The sequence below is a fragment of the Macaca mulatta genome, chromosome 4 (assembly GCF_049350105.2).
Source record: "Macaca mulatta isolate MMU2019108-1 chromosome 4, T2T-MMU8v2.0, whole genome shotgun sequence".
In the NCBI taxonomy this organism is placed as follows: Eukaryota; Metazoa; Chordata; class Mammalia; order Primates; family Cercopithecidae; genus Macaca; species Macaca mulatta.
Window position 1 is genome coordinate 21,758,346 of NC_133409.1, and position 22,513 is coordinate 21,780,858.

Genomic DNA, 22,513 nt, shown 5'->3' on the forward strand with positions numbered 1-22,513 from the left:
TTTTTTTTTTTTTTTTAGTAGAGATGGGGTTTGTCCATGTTGGTCAGGCTGGTCTTGAACTCCTGACCTCAGGTTATCTACACGCCTCGGCCTCCCAAAGTGCTAAGATTACAGGCATGAGCCACCGTGCCCAGCTTAACATAGTTCTTAACTGAGGAGAAAGACTAAGGGATATGTTAGGTTGCTTATTTAAAAAAAAAAAACAACTTTAAGGAACATAGCATCAATAGTGATCATGGGAGTTAAAAAAAAAGCCAACATTTGAGTGCCTACTCTATGTCAGGCACTGTTCTTAGGTGCTACATGCATTCTTATCAGTGTAATAGTTTATTAATAATGACTTCCACTTGAATACCCTTCACAAATATATTTATTTTTGTACTTTCTGTACCTTAGTTCCTCAAATGATTAGTAGATTTATTTCCAGATAAGTACATGTAATGAGTCAAGTGAGGCTTATTAAAGTTAGATTATATTCTGTGATCCTCATAGCAAACACTTAAGTAGAACTTTTGAACTTCTCAGTTTTGGTGTGCTTTTTTTGTGGGAGTGTGTATGATTTAGACACAGACAAGAGATCCCAAATATTTTACTATTTTTTAAAACAAATTTTACTACATATCTTATTCAATATAAGATTAACAGTAGTCATAATTAGCTTCATATTCATATATCTGATTATAATTTTAAAACAATATAAATTTTTATAACATTAAATTTTTGTTTTAAAATTAATTTCTATATTTTTCTGAGGAAACTTGGCTTTAAATAGAGAAAAAAATTTAGATATGCTTTTTCTTCCCTTACAGGTTTCACCTTGCTTAAATGTCCTGTCACGACTGTTGTTTAGCAGTGACCCAGATGTGTTAGCAGACGTGTGTTGGGCCCTTTCTTATCTCTCTGATGGACCCAATGATAAAATTCAAGCAGTCATTGATTCTGGAGTCTGTCGAAGATTGGTGGAACTTTTGATGTAACTATAAATAATTTATGCTTAATAATTGTATGATTGGGATTTAAAATGAGCAATTCAAGTAATAGCTTTGTAAATATCTCAAGAGTCACTGTCTTCAGGGAAAATTAAAAAGCTACTGACCCTACACTTAACAGAATAGACACAATCCTAGAAAGTTGACCCTAAAATTTGGAACTTATGTCTTGTAGTTGGGACTAATTATTTTGTAAATGAATTTCCTTAGTTTAATGTGATCTCTTTATGAGTTAGAGAAACTTAATAAGTGTTTATGGAATGCCTGTTATCTGCTAAGGTGTTGTGTGAGACATTGTTAATGAAGTATAGAACATAGTTTCTCCTCTCACAGAACAAATAATCTAGTTTATTTTTCATTATAGTAATTAATTTGAGTAAAAGTCCATGTAGTGAAAGCCATTTAGTATTTCACCTCTATTAAAGATAACATGTTTCTCTTTGCTGGGCTGTTATAGCTATTTTCCTTAAAAAGAACAGCTTTTCTATACAAAGAAGTTAAAAACATTTAAGAAAACTTGTTTTAAAAAGATGTTGTAACTTCATAACTTCATCTTCTTACCTTCTTTAAAAAATGTATTATCTTCCTTCCTTTCTTCTTTTGTCAAGAAGCCGTTGTAGGGCCAAACAAGGTAGATGGCACAAAGCGAGGTCTGATAAGGAGTTGGGGTCCCAGCATGAGGACAGCATCAGAGGAGGGTGGGCATGCAGGTTCAGCAGTGGGGATCAGGGCCTAAACTTGATAATGACACCCACTGGGGTGAGCAGATAAGCAGACTGGAGCAGGGCTTGGAGCCAGCACATCGTGGGATACCCGTCTAGCTGAGGTAGAAGATTGGCTGGTATAGGGAGGTTAGAAAAATAGAAGCTATTTCTTGTTATCAGAGAATAGAGATAAAAATATGGAAGAGGAGAAAGCCTGAATAATTTAATGATTTTAGATTAGAACTAAAAATATCAGTGTGAACTCATGGCTCTTAACATAGCTAGGTATAGAAGTAAATATATATGTGTGTAAGTGTGTGTGTGCATCCTCTTGAAGGGCCTGGGAGCAGTAACACTTCTACATTAATAAGTTAAGGAAACTGAAGTTCAGATTGAAGTTTCTAAACACTACTCTCCATTAAAAGGAACCATGATTCTTGGAGAAATGACTGGTTTCAGGGGTGGGACTGAGAAAATGTAAGATGAATGCAGGAAGTAATGAGTGCTCAAATAATGGACAGATGTCAAAAGGACACAGAAGCCTATTTGAAGGGGTTCTCACTATCCAAACCTGGGACAATTTGTGCTTTGAAATAAATTATATTAATGTACATTTTATTGAATAAAATACGAAACCCATAAGTCCACATTAAAGCATGTAGTTGGAATGATAGTATTAGAAATACATCACTGGTAATAATACTAATAATTACCAATACTTCAGAATAAGCATCAAGAGATGCTAAAACTTAGTGGTAAAAGTAGGTTAAGGAGTGGAATTTTGCATTATCTCAAAGTATTTTGTTGCAAAATATTAATTATATTAATTATAAACGGGAAAACGATAATGGTAAAGTGGAAAAGTCTGGCAGACATCATCGTAATTAGTGACCAGAATTCAGTACCAATATAATGGGAAAAAAAAGACTGGGATATAATGAAAAGATTATAGCACTTATGATATCCCCCAGCCAAAGTATATAGCCTGGGTCTTAATCATGAAAAACATTGGATAAACCCGATTAACGGGCTTCTGATCTTCAAACATGGCAAAATCATGAGAATCAGGGGAAGACTGAGACACCGTTCTGGAGAGACTGGAGAGGCATGAACGCTGGCTGTGGTGAATGATCCTGGATTAGATCCTTTGTTATAAAGGTTATCAGAATAATTAGTAAAGCTTCAGTGGGATCTTTGGCTGAACACCCTGCAGGAGTTTGTAGTATTTTTGTAACTTTTGTGTAAATTTTAAATTCTTACTAGTATTTAGGCTCATGTTTTTATTATTTTTAGGCACAATGATTATAAAGTTGTATCACCTGCATTAAGGGCAGTTGGTAATATTGTGACTGGTGATGATATTCAAACACAGGTGAGTTCAGACTTGAGTATCGTAAGTTGTTAACATAAGGGACTTAAACAAATTTATGTTTCATACAACTTGATTACATATTAATCAAGATTTTAACATCACCATAATTGTGTGTGTGTCTGTGTCTGTATCTTGGAGGATGGTGAGATGTCAAAGAAGATATGCTGTCAAGATCGACTCCAGCCAGATTTGGGTTACAATCTTCTTATTTATTTATTTATTTAGTCAGTTAGTTAGTTAGAGACAAGATATTGCTCTTTCCCCTAGGCTGGGGTGCAGTGGTGTGATCATGACTCACTGCAGCCTTTGCCTCCCTGGCTTAAGCAGTCCTCCCAGCTCAAGCAGTCCTCCCGCCTCAGCCTTCCAAGTAGTTGGGACCACAGGTGTGCACCACCACACCTGGCTAATTTTTTTATTTTTTTAGGGACAGGGTCTTGCTATGTTGCCCAGGTTGGTCTCAAATTCCTGAGCTCAAGCGATCCTCCTGCTTTGGCCTCTCAAAGTATGACTTACAGGCATGAGTCGCTATGCCCAGCACAATCTTTCTTGAAGATAGAGAAACTTAAATTATTTAACACGTTGGATTCTCCTTTGTTTACTGCTTTACAGTATATTTTTTATTCTAACTTACATATTTTCTTTCAGTTTTATCCTTTTAAAGGCCTATTTGGATACTAATCAAAGTTATTAAACAGTTGCTCTTTAGTAATTGACAGTTATTCATTTAATATAGCTCTTTAAATGAAAATGCCATTCTAGACATATACTGTAATTTTCCCTTGGATTTCTGGTGCACTGCGCCATACTTCTTCACCAGATGAATTTAATGTAAATCATTGGAGTATTTTGAATATAGGAACATAATTAATCTTGCAATGGAATAAAGAATGTAAAGGGACAATGCAGAATATACTTGTTTACGGAAGAAGAGTAAGATAGTAAAAATTTTTATGAAGCCAATTGATTCTACATGCTAATGTTTTTAATTATTGTAGAATTAGATTTTTTTCAGACTGTATGATATATATATATTTTTCAACAATTCATTTGGGAAAACTAGAGGTTGGATCCTGACCTCAAGTCACCAAATCTTTTTTCAGTTTTATTAGTTGAACTCTTAGAACATTTGTAAATATGAAGGATACACCTCTGATTTTCATTTTAATGGGCTGAGAACAGGACACTTCCTTATAGTGGCATGAGACTAGGTTTATCAATCGCAGAAGTGTAGAAGACAGCAAATTTTCCTTTGGAAGGAATTTCTCCTTTCTTAATTTCATTTTCTAGAATGTTTTTTGTACATCTAAATAATTCATTAGTAGCTTTTCACATAGGTTATTTACTATAAAACTTTTTGTTTCCATTTCTAACTTGTTTTAGGTAATTTTGAATTGTTCTGCATTACCCTGTCTCTTACATTTATTGAGTAGCCCAAAGGAGTCAATTAGAAAAGAAGCCTGCTGGACTGTTTCTAACATCACTGCTGGAAATAGAGCTCAGATTCAGGTAACTACCCTCCAGATCTGAGAGTAGAACAGCAAGGTCTAAGAAACCAGTTTGGACAAAAGTTAACACTTTTTAAATGTTTTTTATTGAGTTACTAAAAAAGATTCCTTTTTAAAAAGATACCGAAAAAGTATTTTAAAGAACATGGCCTTTCCTCCTCTAAAATAATAACATTTACTTGTAGTATTCTAGTGAAATATAGCAAGAGAGTGTGTGTGTGTGTGTGTGTGTGTGTGTGTGTGTGTGTGTGTGTGTGTATGTGTTTAGCACAGTGCCTGACACATAATGGTTTGTCTTTAGAAATATATATATTTTTTGCATTAGTTTTAAATAAGTTATGCAATAATCTTCCTCTCAAAGCTTTTAATGATTTATTAGGGTCCTATCAAGCTTTTTGTGTCAGTGATTACTTATCCATTTTGATCAGTCACATGCCTTGTGCTTTATCATCTCTAAAATTTATATTTTGTTATTCTCCAGTCTTTAAAAAGCCAATTTCCTATGTAAAAAGAAAAATATTTGAAAGTTTGCTGATAGAATAGAAATTAAAAATTCTTGGAAAAGTATTTCCAAAAACCTTGACATTTTGAAGCCATTGAGTTTCAATATTTTTTTTACTGGTAATATTTTAGAAACAGTGTTTGTACTGATTATATATTTTTCCCCCTCTCAGGCTGTTATAGATGCAAATATTTTTCCTGTTTTGATTGAGATTCTTCAGAAAGCAGAGTTTCGTACCAGAAAAGAAGCAGCTTGGGCTATAACTAATGCGACATCAGGAGGTACTCCAGAGCAAATAAGGTATGATATACACTTTTTAATTGTTTTTTAAATGTAAATGAGACAAAAGTTGAAATAAAACGTATTTTTTATTTACTGATGCAACTAAAGTATTATTTCTAAGTCAGTTTGATAATATGAAATGACAGCATGTATTATATCAGTTACTCATTCACAATGGTTTTTTTGTTTTTTTCATTTAAAATATAACATCATTCTCCTTGATAGGCTGCTTATGAAAAATCAGAGATTAAAAATCCAAATGGGAACGGTCTGTGTTAATTTGTAGAAGTACACTGTCATGGGCATTAAATATTTTTTAATCACAAAAATATAGCTTTATTATATAGAAATGGCTAACAAATTTGAATATCCTCTTTAAATAAAAAGTGAAATAGACACTGTTTATATGGTGACGTTCTGCTCCTCATTGACTGTTAGCCTTGCCTATGGATAGTATCTTACTTTTATTTTTCTATACTAGTTACCTTTTTTTAATATTAGCTTTTTGAGTCTAAGCTTTTTAAATTTATTTATTCTGCTGACAATATAAATAATAGGTGCATGGGCTTTTAAGTCAGCCTGATTTCAAATCCTGCTCCTTCAGTAAAAGTTGTGTGGTCTTGATAAAGTCATTTAACCCCTCTAATCTAGTTTCTTCATTTTAAAAAATGAGTTCCAGTAACAAATAGTAATGGTAGTATAGTCAGCCTTCCATATACTTGGGTTTTGCATCTGTGGATTCAACCACCTGCAGGTCAAAAATATTAAAAAAGAAAAAAACAGTGAAAAATGCCAATACAACAATACAAAATAATACAAATTTAAAAACATAATACAACAGTTAGTAACATAGCAATTACATTGTTTTAGGTATTATAAGTAATCTAAAGATGATTTCAAATACATGGAAATATATGCATAGGTTGTATGCAAATACTATGCCATTTTATATAAAGGAATTGAGCATCTGTGGATTTTGGTATTGAGAGGAAGGGTGTCCTGGAACCAATTTCCGATGAAACTGAGGGACTGTATCTTGATAGTTAAGTGAAATTTATGTCTTTGAAGTGTCAGCACAGTTCCTAAACATATTATTAATAACTAATAGATAATAACTAAGAATAGCTACTATTATTATTATTTGTAATCATCATAATTTTTATTGTCAGTATTGATTCCTGAATCTCTTTTTATCATGTACTTTCACTCTTTTTTATCTGACATAGCAAAGTTTCACTTACACCTCTATTAAAAGCTTTACTTCTACAGAATCGTCTTGTTTGGAGGATCCCTCCATGAAACTAGACTTCTTAGAAAATATTTTCTAATGCATATTTGATTTATTTTTCAATTTATAAAACAAGTCAAATTACAATGCTATTTTATAAATCACATGATTTTGAAATCTACCTATTGTTAAATTGTCTTTTATTGCCTTCATTTGTAGTATTATCTTGTTCTCTCAAATTTATATTGGTGTATATTGGTAACATCTGTCTCTGCCTTTTATTTTCTATTCTCTTTGCTTTAATCAGTATTTCCACTTTGTGTCATGGATACAAGCAGTAATAAATCAAGACCCTTCCTTTGTTCTATTTTGTATTTTTTAAATGCTGATGTTATTTTTATTTTATTAGGGCTGCAAGTTTGTTCACTTGCAAATAGTTGTATTTTTTCAATTAATTTTCATGGTTATATCTACTCTGTATATTATTCCTTTAATTTATTAGTATGGATCAAGTACCCAAATTGAGATAATTATTTTTCTAACCACTTTAATCATTTCACTAAGTCTGCATATATGGGAAAAGACCTCTTGATCTCAGATTAAGTTCTGCATCCATACCACTAGTTGAGTGCCTACTATTGCCATTTATTGCGCTAAGTCATTTCAGTTATTGAGCACCAGCAATGTATCAGCTACTTTCATGTATTTTATCTCCTTTAATCTCTTAACTGTGAGGCAGTTATTCATTCAACAGATATTTTTGATCAATTACAGTACAGTATAGGGCAAATGAGTGCTCCAGTGAAGGTATATACATTTTTTTTTAAAGAGGGACAGAAACTTTTATTAAATGTCTATTGTGTTCCTACAACAACTCTCTGAAGTTGGTACTATTATTATTCCCATTTTTAAGATGGGGAAACTGAGACACAGAGTAATTGTTCAAGCTCACAAAACTAATAAGGAGTGGAATTGGGACTTGAAGGCACACAGCCTGGCTTCATAGTATGTTTTTAACCTTTGTACTTAATACGGATTTTTTGCCAAGTGAACAAATCAGTTACTTAATTTACATTATAGAGTACAAAAAACCAGCCAATAACTAGAAAAGGACACGCATTCAGAAATTAATGGAATTTTTTGGTGAATATTATTTATGAAAATTATTCACAAGAGAGCCTGTTTTGTTCGTAGAGGCCTTCTGCGCTTCTGAAACACAGCATATGTTTTAGAACATTAGCTGTGATTGTTTTTATGGGAAATTTTCTCAAGTTTAATTTAGATGTCTTTTCTTTCTTTCCATTTCTGTCTACCCCCTTATGACCTCTGTGTGTGTGTGTGTGTGTGTGTGTGTGTGTGTATGTGTGGGCTTGCCTTTTAAAAAAAAAAAACAGAAACCTTTCGAACGTACGTTTAGTGCTCAGATGAGCACCATGAAAAACAGGCCCAAGTACCAGTTTGTGTGTGTATTTTATAGTCTTTGCAAGACCATTTATTGCTAAGTATGTTAAATTAGAGAATAGTTGAGTAAAGAAAATTTTAAGTTTCCTATGTGAGAATTTAAATATGTGTAATGTTTACATTTGTGTAGGAATACTTTTTCTTAATTGCTTATATAACATTTCACTATGAAAAATATTTTTGCGTTATTGTTACAAACAGTAACACTTTTGTACTTAAGTCTTTTTAAATCTTTTTTTCCCATTTCTTCTCTTTTAAATTAATCTGAAGGTATTTGGTAGCCTTAGGCTGCATTAAACCACTTTGTGATCTTTTGACTGTTATGGACTCCAAAATAGTCCAAGTGGCTTTAAATGGACTTGAAAATATTTTACGTCTTGGAGAACAAGAATCTAAGCAGAATGGAATCGGCGTTAATCCATACTGTGCTCTCATTGAAGAAGCATATGGTAAGCAATCAGTTAAAAATTTGCAATTATAGTCAGTTCTTAACTATCTGTCATAGATACTTTCCCCTTCTAGTTCCCTACATTTTTTTTGTTGTAAAAGCAGTATATATTTTTTTAAGTTTTAAAATGTCACCCATAATTTTATTACCCTAACAATTTATTTTTATTATTTACCTTTTTTTACGTTGTCTTTATGCACAAATACTTTACATTGACTTAATTGTATTGTATGTATAGTTTTATGTTCTACTTTTTAACATTTGGAGAAATTTTAAATTTCTACATACTTTTTATTATAATGGCCACATAATGTTATATATATACTATATATAAATATGTAATTTTTTTTTTTTTTTTGAGACACAGTTTTACTCTGTCTCCCAGGCCAGAGTGCAGTGGTGTGATATTGGCTCACTGAAACCTCCGCCTCCCAGGTTCAAGCAATTCATGTGCCTCAGCCTCCTGAGTAGCTGGGATTACAGGTGCATGCCACCATGCCCGGCTGATTTTTGTATTTTTAGTAGAGATGGGGTTTCTCCATGTTGGCTAGACTGGTCTCGAGCTCCTAGCCTCAAGTGATCTGCCCACCTCAACCTCCCAAAGTGCTGGGATTACAGATATGAGCCACCGTGTCTGGCCATAATGTTATATATTGAGTGAAGTTTTAGCCATTTGAATGGAAATTTAACCATAACCTGTTGTTGACCATTAGTTTGTTCCCGGTTTATCACTTTATGTATACCAAAATAAGCATCCTTCTGTGTATAAATTTATTTCTTTTATGGAATTAATATCCAGGGATAAATTTTCAGGAATTCAGTTGCTGAGTCTTAGGCACTGACTTCTTTTTAAGCTTTTGATATGTCTTCTCATTTTGCTTTCCAAAGGCCTGTTGCTGACAGAGTTACTGGCATTGTATGAATCTATTCTACAACCTCATACTTTTTTTTTTTTTGCGGACTTAGCAGATGTAAAATAGTACACCAAGTTGCTTTTATGTACATTTTTTTGGTTTACTTACTATAGATAGTAGTATATATTTTTCATGAGTTAGTCTATTTCCTCATCCAAATTGCATATTTATTATACTTTGGTTATCTATTTGACTTTTTTTTGGTAAAAATTTGAATTTTATTTTATAGTAGTTTATTTTGATATGGCTTTTTCCTAGGTCTGTTTTTTTTTCAGATCGTCCATTGAGTACATTCTTTTATTTTAATAAAACATCCCATGTTCATTTATGTTTAACGTAAATAACTCAGTCTAATTTTCTATTCTTTCAAAGTTTACAAAGTCATTGCCTCCACAGAGATTTGATGAAAATTAATTTTTTTATTTGCCAAGTTTTAAAAATTAGATTCTTAAAACTTTTAATCATATGGAATTTATTTTAGATAAGGCATGAATCTAAATTGATTTTCTTTTATTTGCATTAAATATTCACTTTTCTGTATTAAGTCTGCTTACATTGTATGGCTGATTCAGACTTTTACTTTTGATTCTTAAAGCCCATGATATCACTTTGTTTTTCTTTCAAATTATATAACATCACTGGATAAGACATTACATGAATACAAGATTTAGTCATTGATTTAAGAGTATTGTCTTACTACAGTCATTATTTTGACCCCAAGTTAGACTAGGGTTTGAGCTATTCTGTGATCGTATATAGATATGACTTCTTTGCTGCTTTTTTATTCTGTGATAATCTGATTGAAGTGGTTTGTCTGTAATTAAATGAAATATGTTTTCAGCACTACCCAGACTTATGTGTGGAGCTTTTTCTGATAAGCAGTAAAATCTATTGCTATAGATTCTCGTCATCCTTTCAGAATGAGGCCTTTCAGTTTCAATTGTAGATTGTAATTCTGTTAAATCATACAGCAGCTGTGTGTTTTTTATTGTATGGGTTTGCAAATTTTACACATTTATTTCATACTGATATTCTCTGGCTCAGCATGTTTTAGTTTCTTCATTTAATTTGTTTTGTTGCTTTCCCTTTTTGCGCTATGTTAGTTGCTCTAGAAAGGACCTGTGGAGTTACTTTATCTAAAACTGCCATTTTACAGTTGAGAAACAGAAGAACTGAACTTACCTGGCCAAGATCACACACCTAGCAGGGTGGTGTCTGTGATCTTACTCCCAGGCCTATGGTCCTTCTTCATATCACACTGCCACATACTCTCATTCTTGAAGTATAAACCGTAAGTGATGGCTATCAATATGTGCAACCATTAGATTAAAATAGCAGTCCCATTGCCAGTGAGGTGATAGATGATGTTCATTTATTATTTTGATTTAAACATATATTGAAATTGTAGTAACAATTTGTTTTTATATATATGCTTTGTATAATAGGTCTGGATAAAATTGAGTTTTTGCAAAGCCATGAAAATCAGGAAATTTACCAGAAGGCATTTGATCTGATTGAACATTACTTTGGTGTAGAAGAAGATGACCCCAGCATTGTACCTCAGGTGGATGAAAACCAACAACAGTTTATATTTCAGCAGCAGGAAGCACCAATGGATGGATTTCAACTTTAACATACTGGAGGAAGAAAAATTTATGGCTAAAAAAGGTAGCTTCAGGTAACTCCTCTTTGTTGCCAGCGTCAGTAAGAATGTTTCTTTTTTTACATAGAACAGAAAAGAGAATTTGGTGCACTTTTAGAAAGCAAAATGAAACAAAAATTTCCATTCAAATGCAATCTTTCATTGTAGTTTGTTGTTGTTTTAGTTTTGTTGTTGTTGTGCCTGTATTTATATCTTCTATTGTTTGGATTTTTGTATCTATTTGTGAATAATTGAATATGCAATTATTTAGTAATTTAAGCTTGAAAAGGAGAACTTTGGTGAAGTATTACTTAGTGATTCTGAATTTTTTCAAGCATTCTTGGAAACTGCACATTAGCAGTAAACCTATTGATAATTGCATTTTGGCAGTAAGTCTTACATACCCAATCTCTACTAAATCTACCTCTATCTTGAAGCAGAAATAAAAACAAAAAAGCTTCAGAAGCATGAAATAATGCAAATGCTAAATTAGAATGTGAAAGTATTTATTACCTTAAATTATATATATCACTGTGCTGTAGGTTATACTTTGCAAAAAATTGCAACAGAATACCTATAAAATTTATTTATAAAACAGAAGAAATACTGTACTGATAATCCATTCAAATGTGGCAATTGTGAAGAGAGAAGCTGTTCTTCATGTTGAACACATAAAAAGATTACAAAACATTTAAATATTTCTGTTTTTAACATATAAGTGCTACGTATGTTAGTATATTTTGTATTTCAACCAAATATGCTATCATTTTTGAAACAGTGTTTGTTTTTCACTCATTGTTTTAAAGATCATCATGAAAGAGATGTCATCATGAATCTAAAGTAGTGCTACGTATCTAAAATAATAACTAATTATTTCTCTGATTTTTCAGAGCAGTAATTGAAAAGTTTCATTTTCTATATAATAGTAAGTTTAGGTACTTGAATGACAAAATTATCCTGAAGAAATAACCTTATTATGTGTTAAATTTTATTAAATACGTTTAACATTTGGATGCTAAATGATGATGATAATGAAAATTGCTAAAGATTCTTTAATATGGTTCAAATCTATGATAGACTTTTTTCTTTTAGTAATACTCGGAGGGTCATATTGCTGCTTGTTATAAATCATAGATTACATTCATGTCAGATTGGTCAATATGTATGTTTTATGATTTAACAGCAAAAACCTCTTCAAACTGAAAATTTAAAAGAAAGGTTTCAATAGAAAAATTATATATATATTTATTTATACATATATGTGTGTTCGTTACAGTTCAACTACTGTTGAACTCAATCTTTTAATTTATAGTTATACATAGGCTATTTACGTGTCCAATTATATACCTAGAACACTTACTTAAAACTCAGTTTACAACTCTTTTTAAGATGAGAACTAGGGCAATTTTGATATGATTCATGGTCTATTCTTTAAAGAAAGATTTCATTTATGATAGTATTTGTAATGTTTCTGCTGGAAATCAGAGGCACGTTCCAAGAGGAAAATGTATATAGGAGTACTTTTAAAGAATATATCACTTTGTAAATTACATATCATGAAACTAAGCTTTTGACAAGACACTTAAAACCTACAGGTGTAAAATACAGGTTTAAATGGTGTTCGTAATGCTGAGTGCATCTGCCAGCCCTTTTTTATTATTAAGTAGAAGATTGTATCTGTGCCCCTTTTTTCATAGTGGAAGGTATATAGTTGAGTATAAAATGATTTCCTTTTGCATTATCTGTATTAAAAAAACAGGGTAGTTACATTAAAGCCTACCAAATTGATGGTGAATTTATCAGATGAACATTTTTGTGGTGCAGATGGTTCTAAGTATCAGGTGACAGGGTATTCTACTCTTTCTAGTCAATTAAAATTGATAATGCAGCATGATTCATAAACTGACCAGCTGTGCCTCCTTTTATTTTGAGCACCCTGTAGTCACTATAATACATTTCTAAGCCAAATTTTTCAAACAAAATAGTTCTTATAGAAGGAAAAATAATATATATGTGTGTGTTCATGCATGCACACAGAATGACCTATGAAAGGGAACTTAAATTTTGCCGGTAAAACAAACATATCTCTGCAGACTATGATTATACTTTATAAGCATTTAAATACAGTTATATTTATTTCCTTGAATATATTACTTGGGTAATTAATTTTATACTTGATTGCAAAGAGCACTATATAGCAGTTGGGACCAGCTCTTGACTTGGCTTGACTTGGCTTATTGATGAGTTTATTGGATCAAGACTAACAAATACTTTGTTATTAAAATTCTACAAAAATATAGCTACTCTTTTCAAGTATAACATTTAAAATATTTCATCAGGCAGAGCCTTTTTTCCTGACCAGGAAAAAAGAAAGAAAGAAAGAAAGAAAAAAGATAAAATGCTCCAAAATGTATTTTCGTTAGTCTTCACTGGCCCTTGTAGGGGGAAAAAATACTTTTTTAACTTGTTTTTCTAAGATTTGTTATGTTTATATCCAAGATAAACTATGCCAAAAAAAGTGTTATAAAGAGGAATACATGTAGTATTAATGCAAATATCAAGAAAATACTTGAAAGAGTCCTTTTCATTTATTTAATTAAATTTGGTGTTTTATTTTTGTCTGAATCTGAATTTCTCCTATTTAATCTATGCAATTATGCTTGTTTTATATTTATAAGCACTTGACTGACTGGTGTGGTCTTTTTACTATGTTTTATTTCAAAACGTTGTTTTAAGTGATAGTGTTCTTAAATTTTAGTGTCATTTGTTCAACTTACTGGTAACACCAGAACAAGAAAGCAAAAAAGTAATACATTCTGTTGGCACGGAACTGACATATCATTTGGTAACTGTAAAACCTATTTGCAATTAAAGGTTGATTTATTGGATAAAGGACTAAAAGAAGCATATATTACCTTTGCCTTTATATTTTTTTCTTCTTTTAAGACGGAGCATTATGGAAAAATAAATATAAAAAAGTATTAGCGAATTTTTGTTGCGGTTCTCAATTCAGCAATCTACTGGCTGCTTGTGAAACTGTGAAATCAAACTGTTCTTAACCTTTATTCATTACATGGTTTTATGAAATGTGACATTTTAGGAGCCAATATAATAGAGCTCTAAAAGGATAGTGTATCTTTAAATTCTGACTGGGGAGTAAGAAGAGAAGATATTCTTACCCTACTAAATAAACCAACTTTTGAGCAGTATGCAATATTATGAAATGTTACACTATATTAACAAATAATAAAATATTTTAAAATTGCATTTATATAAATGTGTCCATTTCATTTTTTCTTAAGATTGTTGTTTCCTAACAGAACAAAGACAGATGCTATTATTGGTTAAAAATCCATTTACTTTCTAAAACCAACAAAGGAGAAAAAATAGAATTATAAAAAATAGCTCATCCAAAACTAGACAGAAAAAGAGAAAAAGCAAATGAAGATGGAACAAATAGCAAGATAGATCAAACCCAGTTATATCAGTAATCACAGTAATTACTAATGATTTAAACATGCCAATTAAAGTGCAGAGGTTATCAGTTTTAATAAAAAAGTAAGGCCGTATTTTACCTCTAAGAAAACATTTTCAAGAAGCAAATTGGTGAAAAGTGAAAGGATGGAAAAAAGATACCATGCTATCACAAATCAAAAGCAAGTTGGAGTGGCCATATTAATATCAAAGTACATTTCAGAGCAAGGAATATTTATTGCTGGAGATAAAGAGTGTCATTTGATAAAGGGATCAATTCATGATAGTCAAAATGTAGAAACAAATGTTCATCAGCCAATGGATAAATAAAATGTTATATTCATAAAATGGGATATTACTCAGTAGTAAAATGAAATACGGATATATAGTACAACATGGGTGAACATTGAAAACATTAGGCTAAGTGAAAGAAACCAAATTCCATTTATATGAAATGTTCAGAATAGACAAATCTATAGAAACAGACATAAATTAGTGTCTAGGACTGGGGAAAGTTGGAAATGGGAGGTGACTGGGTACAAAGTTTCTTCTTTGGGCAATAACAATATGATTTTCTAATAAATTCATAGAGATATGCTGCCATCACCATAAGCAAAAGTTCACTTTTTCACTGGCACTAGCCGTATTTCAAGTGCTCAGTAGGGAGTGCAGGGCTACAGTATGTTTTTTAAATTACATGCCAGTAACACAAAATTTTAAACGCATATTTTACACCCCAAAGCAACCAATTCTTGTTCTTGGAGTTAGCTGAGCTTCCTAGGATCCATGGATTTATGTTTTTATCAAATTTGGAAACACAGCAATTATTTAAACATTTTTTCAATTCCAATTCTACTTAGTCTGCCTGAAATACTCACACAGCTTATTAATGCTTTGCTTATTTTTGGTTATTTTTCATTTTGTGTAGTTTTCATTGCTTCGTCTTCAAGTTCACTAGTCTTCTGTTGTGTCTGGTCTCTTAATTCCATTAGTGTATTTTTTATATCAGACATTGTATATTTTATCTTTAAAAATTCAATTTGGATCTGTTTTATATCTTCCAGTTTTTATCATACTCAAGCTTTCCTCTGCTGGCTTGAACACAGCAAGTATAATAATAATAGCTATTTGAATGGCCTTGCTACTAATTCTGTCATTTCTTGGTCTGTTTCTGTTTATTGATTTTTTTATTATGGGTAGTATTTTTCATTTGCATGCATTTACATGTTTGGATATTGAATTTCCCATATTTGTTCTTCTTAACACAAGTTACTAGGGGAAAAAATGTGAACATTCAAAGGATTGCTTTTAAACTTTGTAAGGCAGGCACAGAACAACATTTATTTTACTGCTGAGTCAGTACCATTCCGAGTACTTTATTACCCTATGAATTACAAGGGATTTTCACTTTGGCTAGTGGAACTTAAACTGTTCCTGATCATTGTGGGCTCCAAAAATTTTTTCCCCTTGTGCTTTCAGGTGGTTCTTTAGAAGGCCTTGGGTAGTAGTCACATGTGGTCAACAATACTCAGCTGAAGACTCAAGGGGAATCCTCTGCAGATAATCTGGAGCAATCTGTAGTTTTGTCACATTTGGTACTCTACCTTGTGAACTCTAGTTTTGTCCTCCGTGGCTTCCTAACTCTTTCTCCCCAACTTAGAGACTTCGTAGCTATACCTGGATTTCCCTTCCTTGCCCGGCAATTGTGAAACTCTAGGCAGTAAGAGACAGAGCAGTCATAGGGCTCAGCTAATTTGCTTCCTCTGTTTCGCAGATCATGGTTCCTCATTATCTGATGTCTAATGTCTGGAAACTATTGTTTCTTGTTTTTGTCCTGGTCCCTATTACTCTAGTTTGGCTTAAAGCAGAAGTTAGCATAGCAATCCATGTTCTTTTTTAAAATCTCTGTTTAATGTGCGCTTTTATCATTTTTCATATTGTTTTCTTTGTGCCTTTTTGTCTCAATAACTCTTGCTGAATTCAGTTATAGTGATTATAGTGATCTTTACTTATTTCCTTAGTTTTTGCTCTTAATTTTACAATTTCCAATCTTTTATTCTCTTTGGATTTATTCTTAAGTCTTTCCCTAATTTCTTAAAGTTGTTAAATGTTTAATTTGAGAAGGCTAAAAATTTACCTTGAAGTACCATTTCAGCTGCATTCCACAAATTATTCAGCTCTAAGTATTTTAAAGTTTATGATTTATTCATGACCTATGAATCATTTAGAAAAGTGCTTTTAAATTTCAGACCTTAAAAATATTATGCCACTAACTTCTAAGTTGTGATGTGACTACATGAGTTTGAAATTCATTGATACTTGCTTTATGATCTGGTATGTGTTGGTTTTAGTGAAATGGCCCATGTGTGCAAGAAAAGAATGTGTTTTGTTAATTGATTCATGTCTTTTACATACCAGTCTGTTTAATTCATCAGTTTTTAATTCGCCAGTTTGTAAGAGAAGTGTGTTAAAATCTCCCAAGATGATTGGTCAATTTTGAATTTTCCATATAGTTTTGATAATTTTTTAATGTTTTATATATTTTTTACATTATTTTGTGCATAGAAATTAAGAATTATGTCTTTTTTTTAAGGTTCAGATGAGAATTTGTACATTTATGTGCTAAAAGAACAGAACAATAGTTGACATTTTCAGAGTACTTGACAAGTGAATTTTAACAAAATAGTTGAAACTTAATTGAAAATGTTTTCCCTTTGGTCTTTGTGGTGGAAATGACAGACTTTTTCATTGAAGGATGAGGACACAGCAGCCATATTATGCGAAGATGAAAAATATCATGATCATATTGAAAGGTCAACCATGGGCTTCCCTGGTGAAGTCTTCTGAACCAATGCACCAGAGAATGCCTACCATCCAAAAAAGCAGTCAGTCGATGGAAAAGAAGATTATTAAACCTTTGTTCTGGGATTTACTGTTAAAAAACAAACAAAAAACAACAAAAAAGATGAGATAGGAAACAGTGAAGGAAATGATTTAACTGAAGGGAAACAAGATTTTTGTTTTTAAAGCATTGTTCTTAATCCCCATGACTGTCCTTCAGTCACCATTCCAGAATAAAAGAATCTACTTTGTGTATTAATGTTTTATGCCTTTTATGAAGCAGTTAAGTCTTTTATTTTCCCCCTTCTTGAACCGCAGGAGTAACTATCTTTTCACCCAATACAAGTGCTGGTCATCAATACACAAAAAACTTGTGTTTATCATGCAAACCACTAGCACCAATAAATTTTATTTGTTGCAATTTAATGTCAAATAACATTACTGGGTAAATAATTTTTTATATACACATACTAAAACACAAATGCAGATTTATGGATCAAATGACAGTTATTCTTTTTCCTGTGCATATGGCAATTCATTAACGTTGCCTCAGAAAGATAATAGAATACACGTGTGTATAGAATATACATTCATACATACATAAACACATGTGATATATATAGTTTTTAACAAATACACTGGCCATTACCCATTCCACTTGAAAAGATATGTGTGAACTACCTCATGAAATGTAAACAGGAGTTTCAAGAACCACAAGTTTCTATCGATAATAGACATCTAAAACGTCTATGGAGAAAGTTTTTTTTAAATAAACATATTTAACCCAAAGTATAAGTCATTTTTGGAAATCCCTCTACCAGATAACACAATTCTCCTTCATTTGATACTGATTTCTGTTGTACTAACCACAGGATATTTTTTATATACTCCTAACAGAATAAGACACACAAAAATAGACTTAAATATTGGTGTGTTTTAAAACTATCACATCTTTGAAAGCACTACTTGAACTTACCTATTTTATTTTATGTCTCACTGTGCTCTAAGAGTTTTGATGTATCACATGAAGAGAAGACACCAATTTAAAAAGTTCAACAAACAGGAAAATCCTATCAGTATAAAAATTTAAAATATTGACTTTCTAACTCAGTAATTTGTCACAGCTTACTGTATTTAAGTGAATATCTATTCCTGCTTGCATCTTAGAGTGGGATTTAAAAATTTTCAAAGGATAATCCTTCAATATTGTATTTTGAAGCGTATATATTAAGGAAAATTTACAGCTATCACAACACTTTTTCTGTGTGAAAGTTGAGGACAATTTATATAAATAATATTCTGTTATGTAAGAAGAGGTATTCCAGTTGTACCCATAAAACTGTCAAATCTATCCTAGTGCTGGGGATTTGCCACTAAGTTTTTTGTTGGAATTGGAAATTATATTGGTTACTTTAAAAGGGGAAAAATCCTTTTTTTTTAAATGAACAAACACCCCTTTTTATTGTTCTCCCTAGAGTCTATGTTTTGAAAGATGTCACACTCTACTAATTGATATTAATTCCAATTTTAAATAATCAGCTGTACAAATGAGTTTTTAAAGTATAATCAACATTTCAAAAATTAAAAAGATTTTAATCTTACTTAATCACGATGATATTGTAGTTAGCTCAGTGACTATAGATTCAGAAATACTAGTTTAATGTTAACATATTTAAAAAATTTTTTGCTTTTCCATTTGTTTAGACATTTTTTTTTCTTTCTGTCATGAATGCATTTTTTATTTTAAATTGAGAAATAATGGTATATGTGGGGTATATTGTGTTTTTTAAATATATTTGCATCATGAAATGATAAAAATCAAGCTAATTAACATATCTATCACCTTACAAACCCTTTTTTATGATGAGAACATTTAAAATCTACTCTTTTTTTTCCCCCTCAAAACAGAGTCTCACTCCATCACCCAGGCTGGAGTGCAGTGGCATGATCTCGGCTCACTGCAACCTCTATCTCCCAGATTCAAGTGATTCTTATGCCTCAGCCTCCCAAGTAGCTGGGATGACAGGCGTGCACCACCATGTCCAGCTAGTTTTTTGTATTTTTAGTAGAGACGGGGTTTCACCATATTGCCCAGGCTGGTCTAGAACTCCTGGCCTCCAGCAATCCGCCCACCTCACCTCAGTCTCCCAAAGTGCTGGGATTACAGGCGTGAGCCACTGCGTCTGGCTAAAATCTACTCTTAGCAATTTTGAAATATACGATACATGGTTACTAGCTATAGTCAGCATGCTGTGCAGTGGATCTTTAAAACCTATTCTATATGTTTTACTGACAACTTTGTACCCTTTGACTGTCTCCCAATTCCTCATCCCCTCCATATCCCCAATCTGGTAACCATCATTCTACTCTCTACTTCTATGAGTTTGAGTTGTTTAGATTCTACATGTAAGTGAGATCACACAGTTTTGTCTTTTTGTTCCTGGCTTATTTCACCCAGCATAATGTCCTCCAGATTCATTCATGTTGTAAATGGCAGAATTTTCTCTTTTTGTCCAGATGGATGGTAGTGTTCCATTTTGTATATGTACCACATTTTCTTTGTTCATTCCTCCTTGATGGGCAGTTAGGTTGCTTTCATATCATGGCCATTTTGAATAATGCTGCAGTGAACATGTGGGTGCAGATATCTCTTTGACATACTGATTTCAAGTCCTTAGGATATATATTCAAAAGTGGGATTGCTGGATTATATGGTAATTCTATTTGAAATTTTTTGACAAACATCTGTACTTTTTTTCTATAATAGCTATATTTGCATTCTACCAACAATGTACAAAAGGTGCCTTTTCTCCACATCCTCACCAATACTTACCTTTCATCTTTTTGATAATAGCCATTCTGACAGATGTGGGGTAATATATCATTATAATTTTAATTTGTATTTCCCTATGATTAGTGATTTTAAGCATTTTTTTCATATATCTTGGCCATTTGTATGTCTTCTTTGGATAAGTGTCTATTCAGATCCTTTGTTCATTTTTTAATTGGGTAATTTATTTTCCTGCTATTGAGTTGAGTTTCTAATATATTTTGGATAGAAGCTCTTTATCACATACATAGTTTTCACATATTTTCTCCTAATCCATGGGTTTTCTCTTCACTCTATTGATTGTTTTCTTTGCTATATATATATATTTAGTTTGAAGTTAAATGGCCTCGTTGCCTGGGGTGGCATCTGAAGTTCTTGGTCTCATGGCCAAGTAAATCAAGGATGCACACACACCAAGGGTGAGGTCACAGCAGAAGTAGACGTTTAATAGGCAAAAGAAAGAAAACAACTGTTTGTTGCAGAGAGGGGTCCCAAAAGGGTGCCATTCAGCAGTGAAATGCAAGGGTTTTATAAGTCAGTTAGTGGGGAGGCAGTATCTTATCTTATAGGGCACGAAAAACTGGTTAGGACCAGGTATGCTATCTGCATAGAATGTGAATCTCTGGCATCCCCCACCCCAACCTTTTATTATGCTGTGGGTCCTTTGCCTGAGTGACTCCACATTGCTTTCCTACTGTGCATGTGCTTAAAAAAAGGGGGGAGGTGGAGCCCCATGGTGGACATGCCTGGTCCCAGGTACCCCTTTCTATTGGTGCAGTTGCAGATATCCTCCCCATGCAAGCTTCGAGCTTCCTTTGCAGCCTGATCTTCCAGGCTGCTCTTTGTTAGAAAAAAAAAAAGTGATTTATTTGACTGCTTTTTGTTAGAAAGAAAGTTCTGCCAAGAACTTTTTGCCTTAACTATCTCCCTAGCTAGTATCTTTCTATCTCCTCTCTTAGAAGTAATCATTTATCTTTTTTCTTTTGTTGCTTGTGCTTCGGAGTTCTTATCCAAAAAATCATTGCCCATACCAATGTCACAGAGCTTTTCTCTGTTTTATTCTACTAGTTTTACAGTTTCAGGTCTTATGTTTAAGTTTTTAATCTATTTCAAGTTGATTTTTCTACATAGTGTGAGATGAGAGTCTTATTTCATTATTTTGCATGTGGATGTCCAGTTTTTCCAACACCATTTACTGAAAGACTCTCTCCATTGGGTGTTCTTGGCACCTTTGTCACAAATCAATTGACCATATAGATATGTGGGTTTATTTCTGAGCTCTCTATTCTTTTCCACTGCTTGATGTGTCTGTTTTGATGCCAGTACCATGTTATTTTGATTGCTATAGCTCTGTAATATATTTTGAAATCAGATATTGTGATTCCTCCAGCCTTGTTCTTTTTAATCAGTATTGCTTTCACTATCTGGAGTCTTCTGTGGTTCCATATCGATTTTAGAATTTGTTTTTCTATTTCTGTGGAAAATGTCATTAGACTTTTGTTAGGGATTTCATTGAGTCTGTAGATTGTTTTGGATAGTTGTGGACATTTTAACAATATTCTTCCAATCCATGAACACAGAATATCTTTCTATTTATGTCTTCTTCAGTTTCATTTCTCAATGTTTTATTTATAGTTTTTGGCATGTAGATATTTTACCTCTCTGGTTGATTTAAGTATTTTTTGGTGCTATTGTACATGGACTTGTTTCTTAATTTCTCCTTAGAATAATTTGTAGTTAGTTTATAGAAATGCTGCTGGTTTTGTATCCTGCAACTTTACTGAATTCCTTTATCAGTTATAACAGTTTTTTTGGAAGAGACTTTAGGGCTTTCTATGTATAACATCACGTCATCAGCAACAGAGACAATTTCACTTCTTCCTTTAACTGTTTTCAAAATAATGTGATTCCCTGGCCTTCTCCAACAGTGACTTGGTTTCTTGTTTTTGTTTTATTATTTTGAACTCACAGATTTAACTCTGTTTGAAGAGGTTCAACCTTTTCCAGTTACTATTCTTGCTGATGTTCCTGTTTTTGGCTGGTGGAACTGTTGTCAGGTTAGTTCTAGACATAGAACCCAAAGCTTTATTAGCTTCCTTATTTTCTGTATGGCCAGATGTTCCAGGACCATCTTCTGTATTTCGTGTACCAGACCTGGAATAAGCCAACTCAGGAGGGAGCCCTGGGTTTCTTCTAATATGAAATAGTATTTAGAAACCAAGATCTGGGTGCTAGGACTGCATATTACTACTGCGTTGTCCATTGCTATCAATGGACAGAACTAGGAAAAATGTGGTGGTGGTGGTGGTGTCGTTGTTTTT

General features: G+C 32.5%; 1 protein-coding gene across 3 annotated transcripts in view; it reads left to right on the forward strand.

Moving 5' to 3' along the window:
- The window catches only part of KPNA5 (karyopherin subunit alpha 5), a 53,181-nt gene extending 38,863 nt beyond the window's left edge, over positions 1–14,318 (forward strand). For all 3 annotated transcript variants that reach the window (XM_015137534.3, XM_028847055.2, XM_015137535.3), the window contains 6 exons: positions 810–973; positions 2,987–3,065; positions 4,446–4,571; positions 5,245–5,372; positions 8,314–8,492; positions 10,851–14,318. In XM_015137534.3, the coding sequence (XP_014993020.1) occupies positions 810–973; positions 2,987–3,065; positions 4,446–4,571; positions 5,245–5,372; positions 8,314–8,492; positions 10,851–11,038 (864 nt within the window). In that variant the 3' untranslated portion in view covers positions 11,039–14,318. The remainder of the gene's footprint in view (positions 1–809; positions 974–2,986; positions 3,066–4,445; positions 4,572–5,244; positions 5,373–8,313; positions 8,493–10,850) is intronic.
- Positions 14,319–22,513: the final 8,195 nt, after the last annotated feature.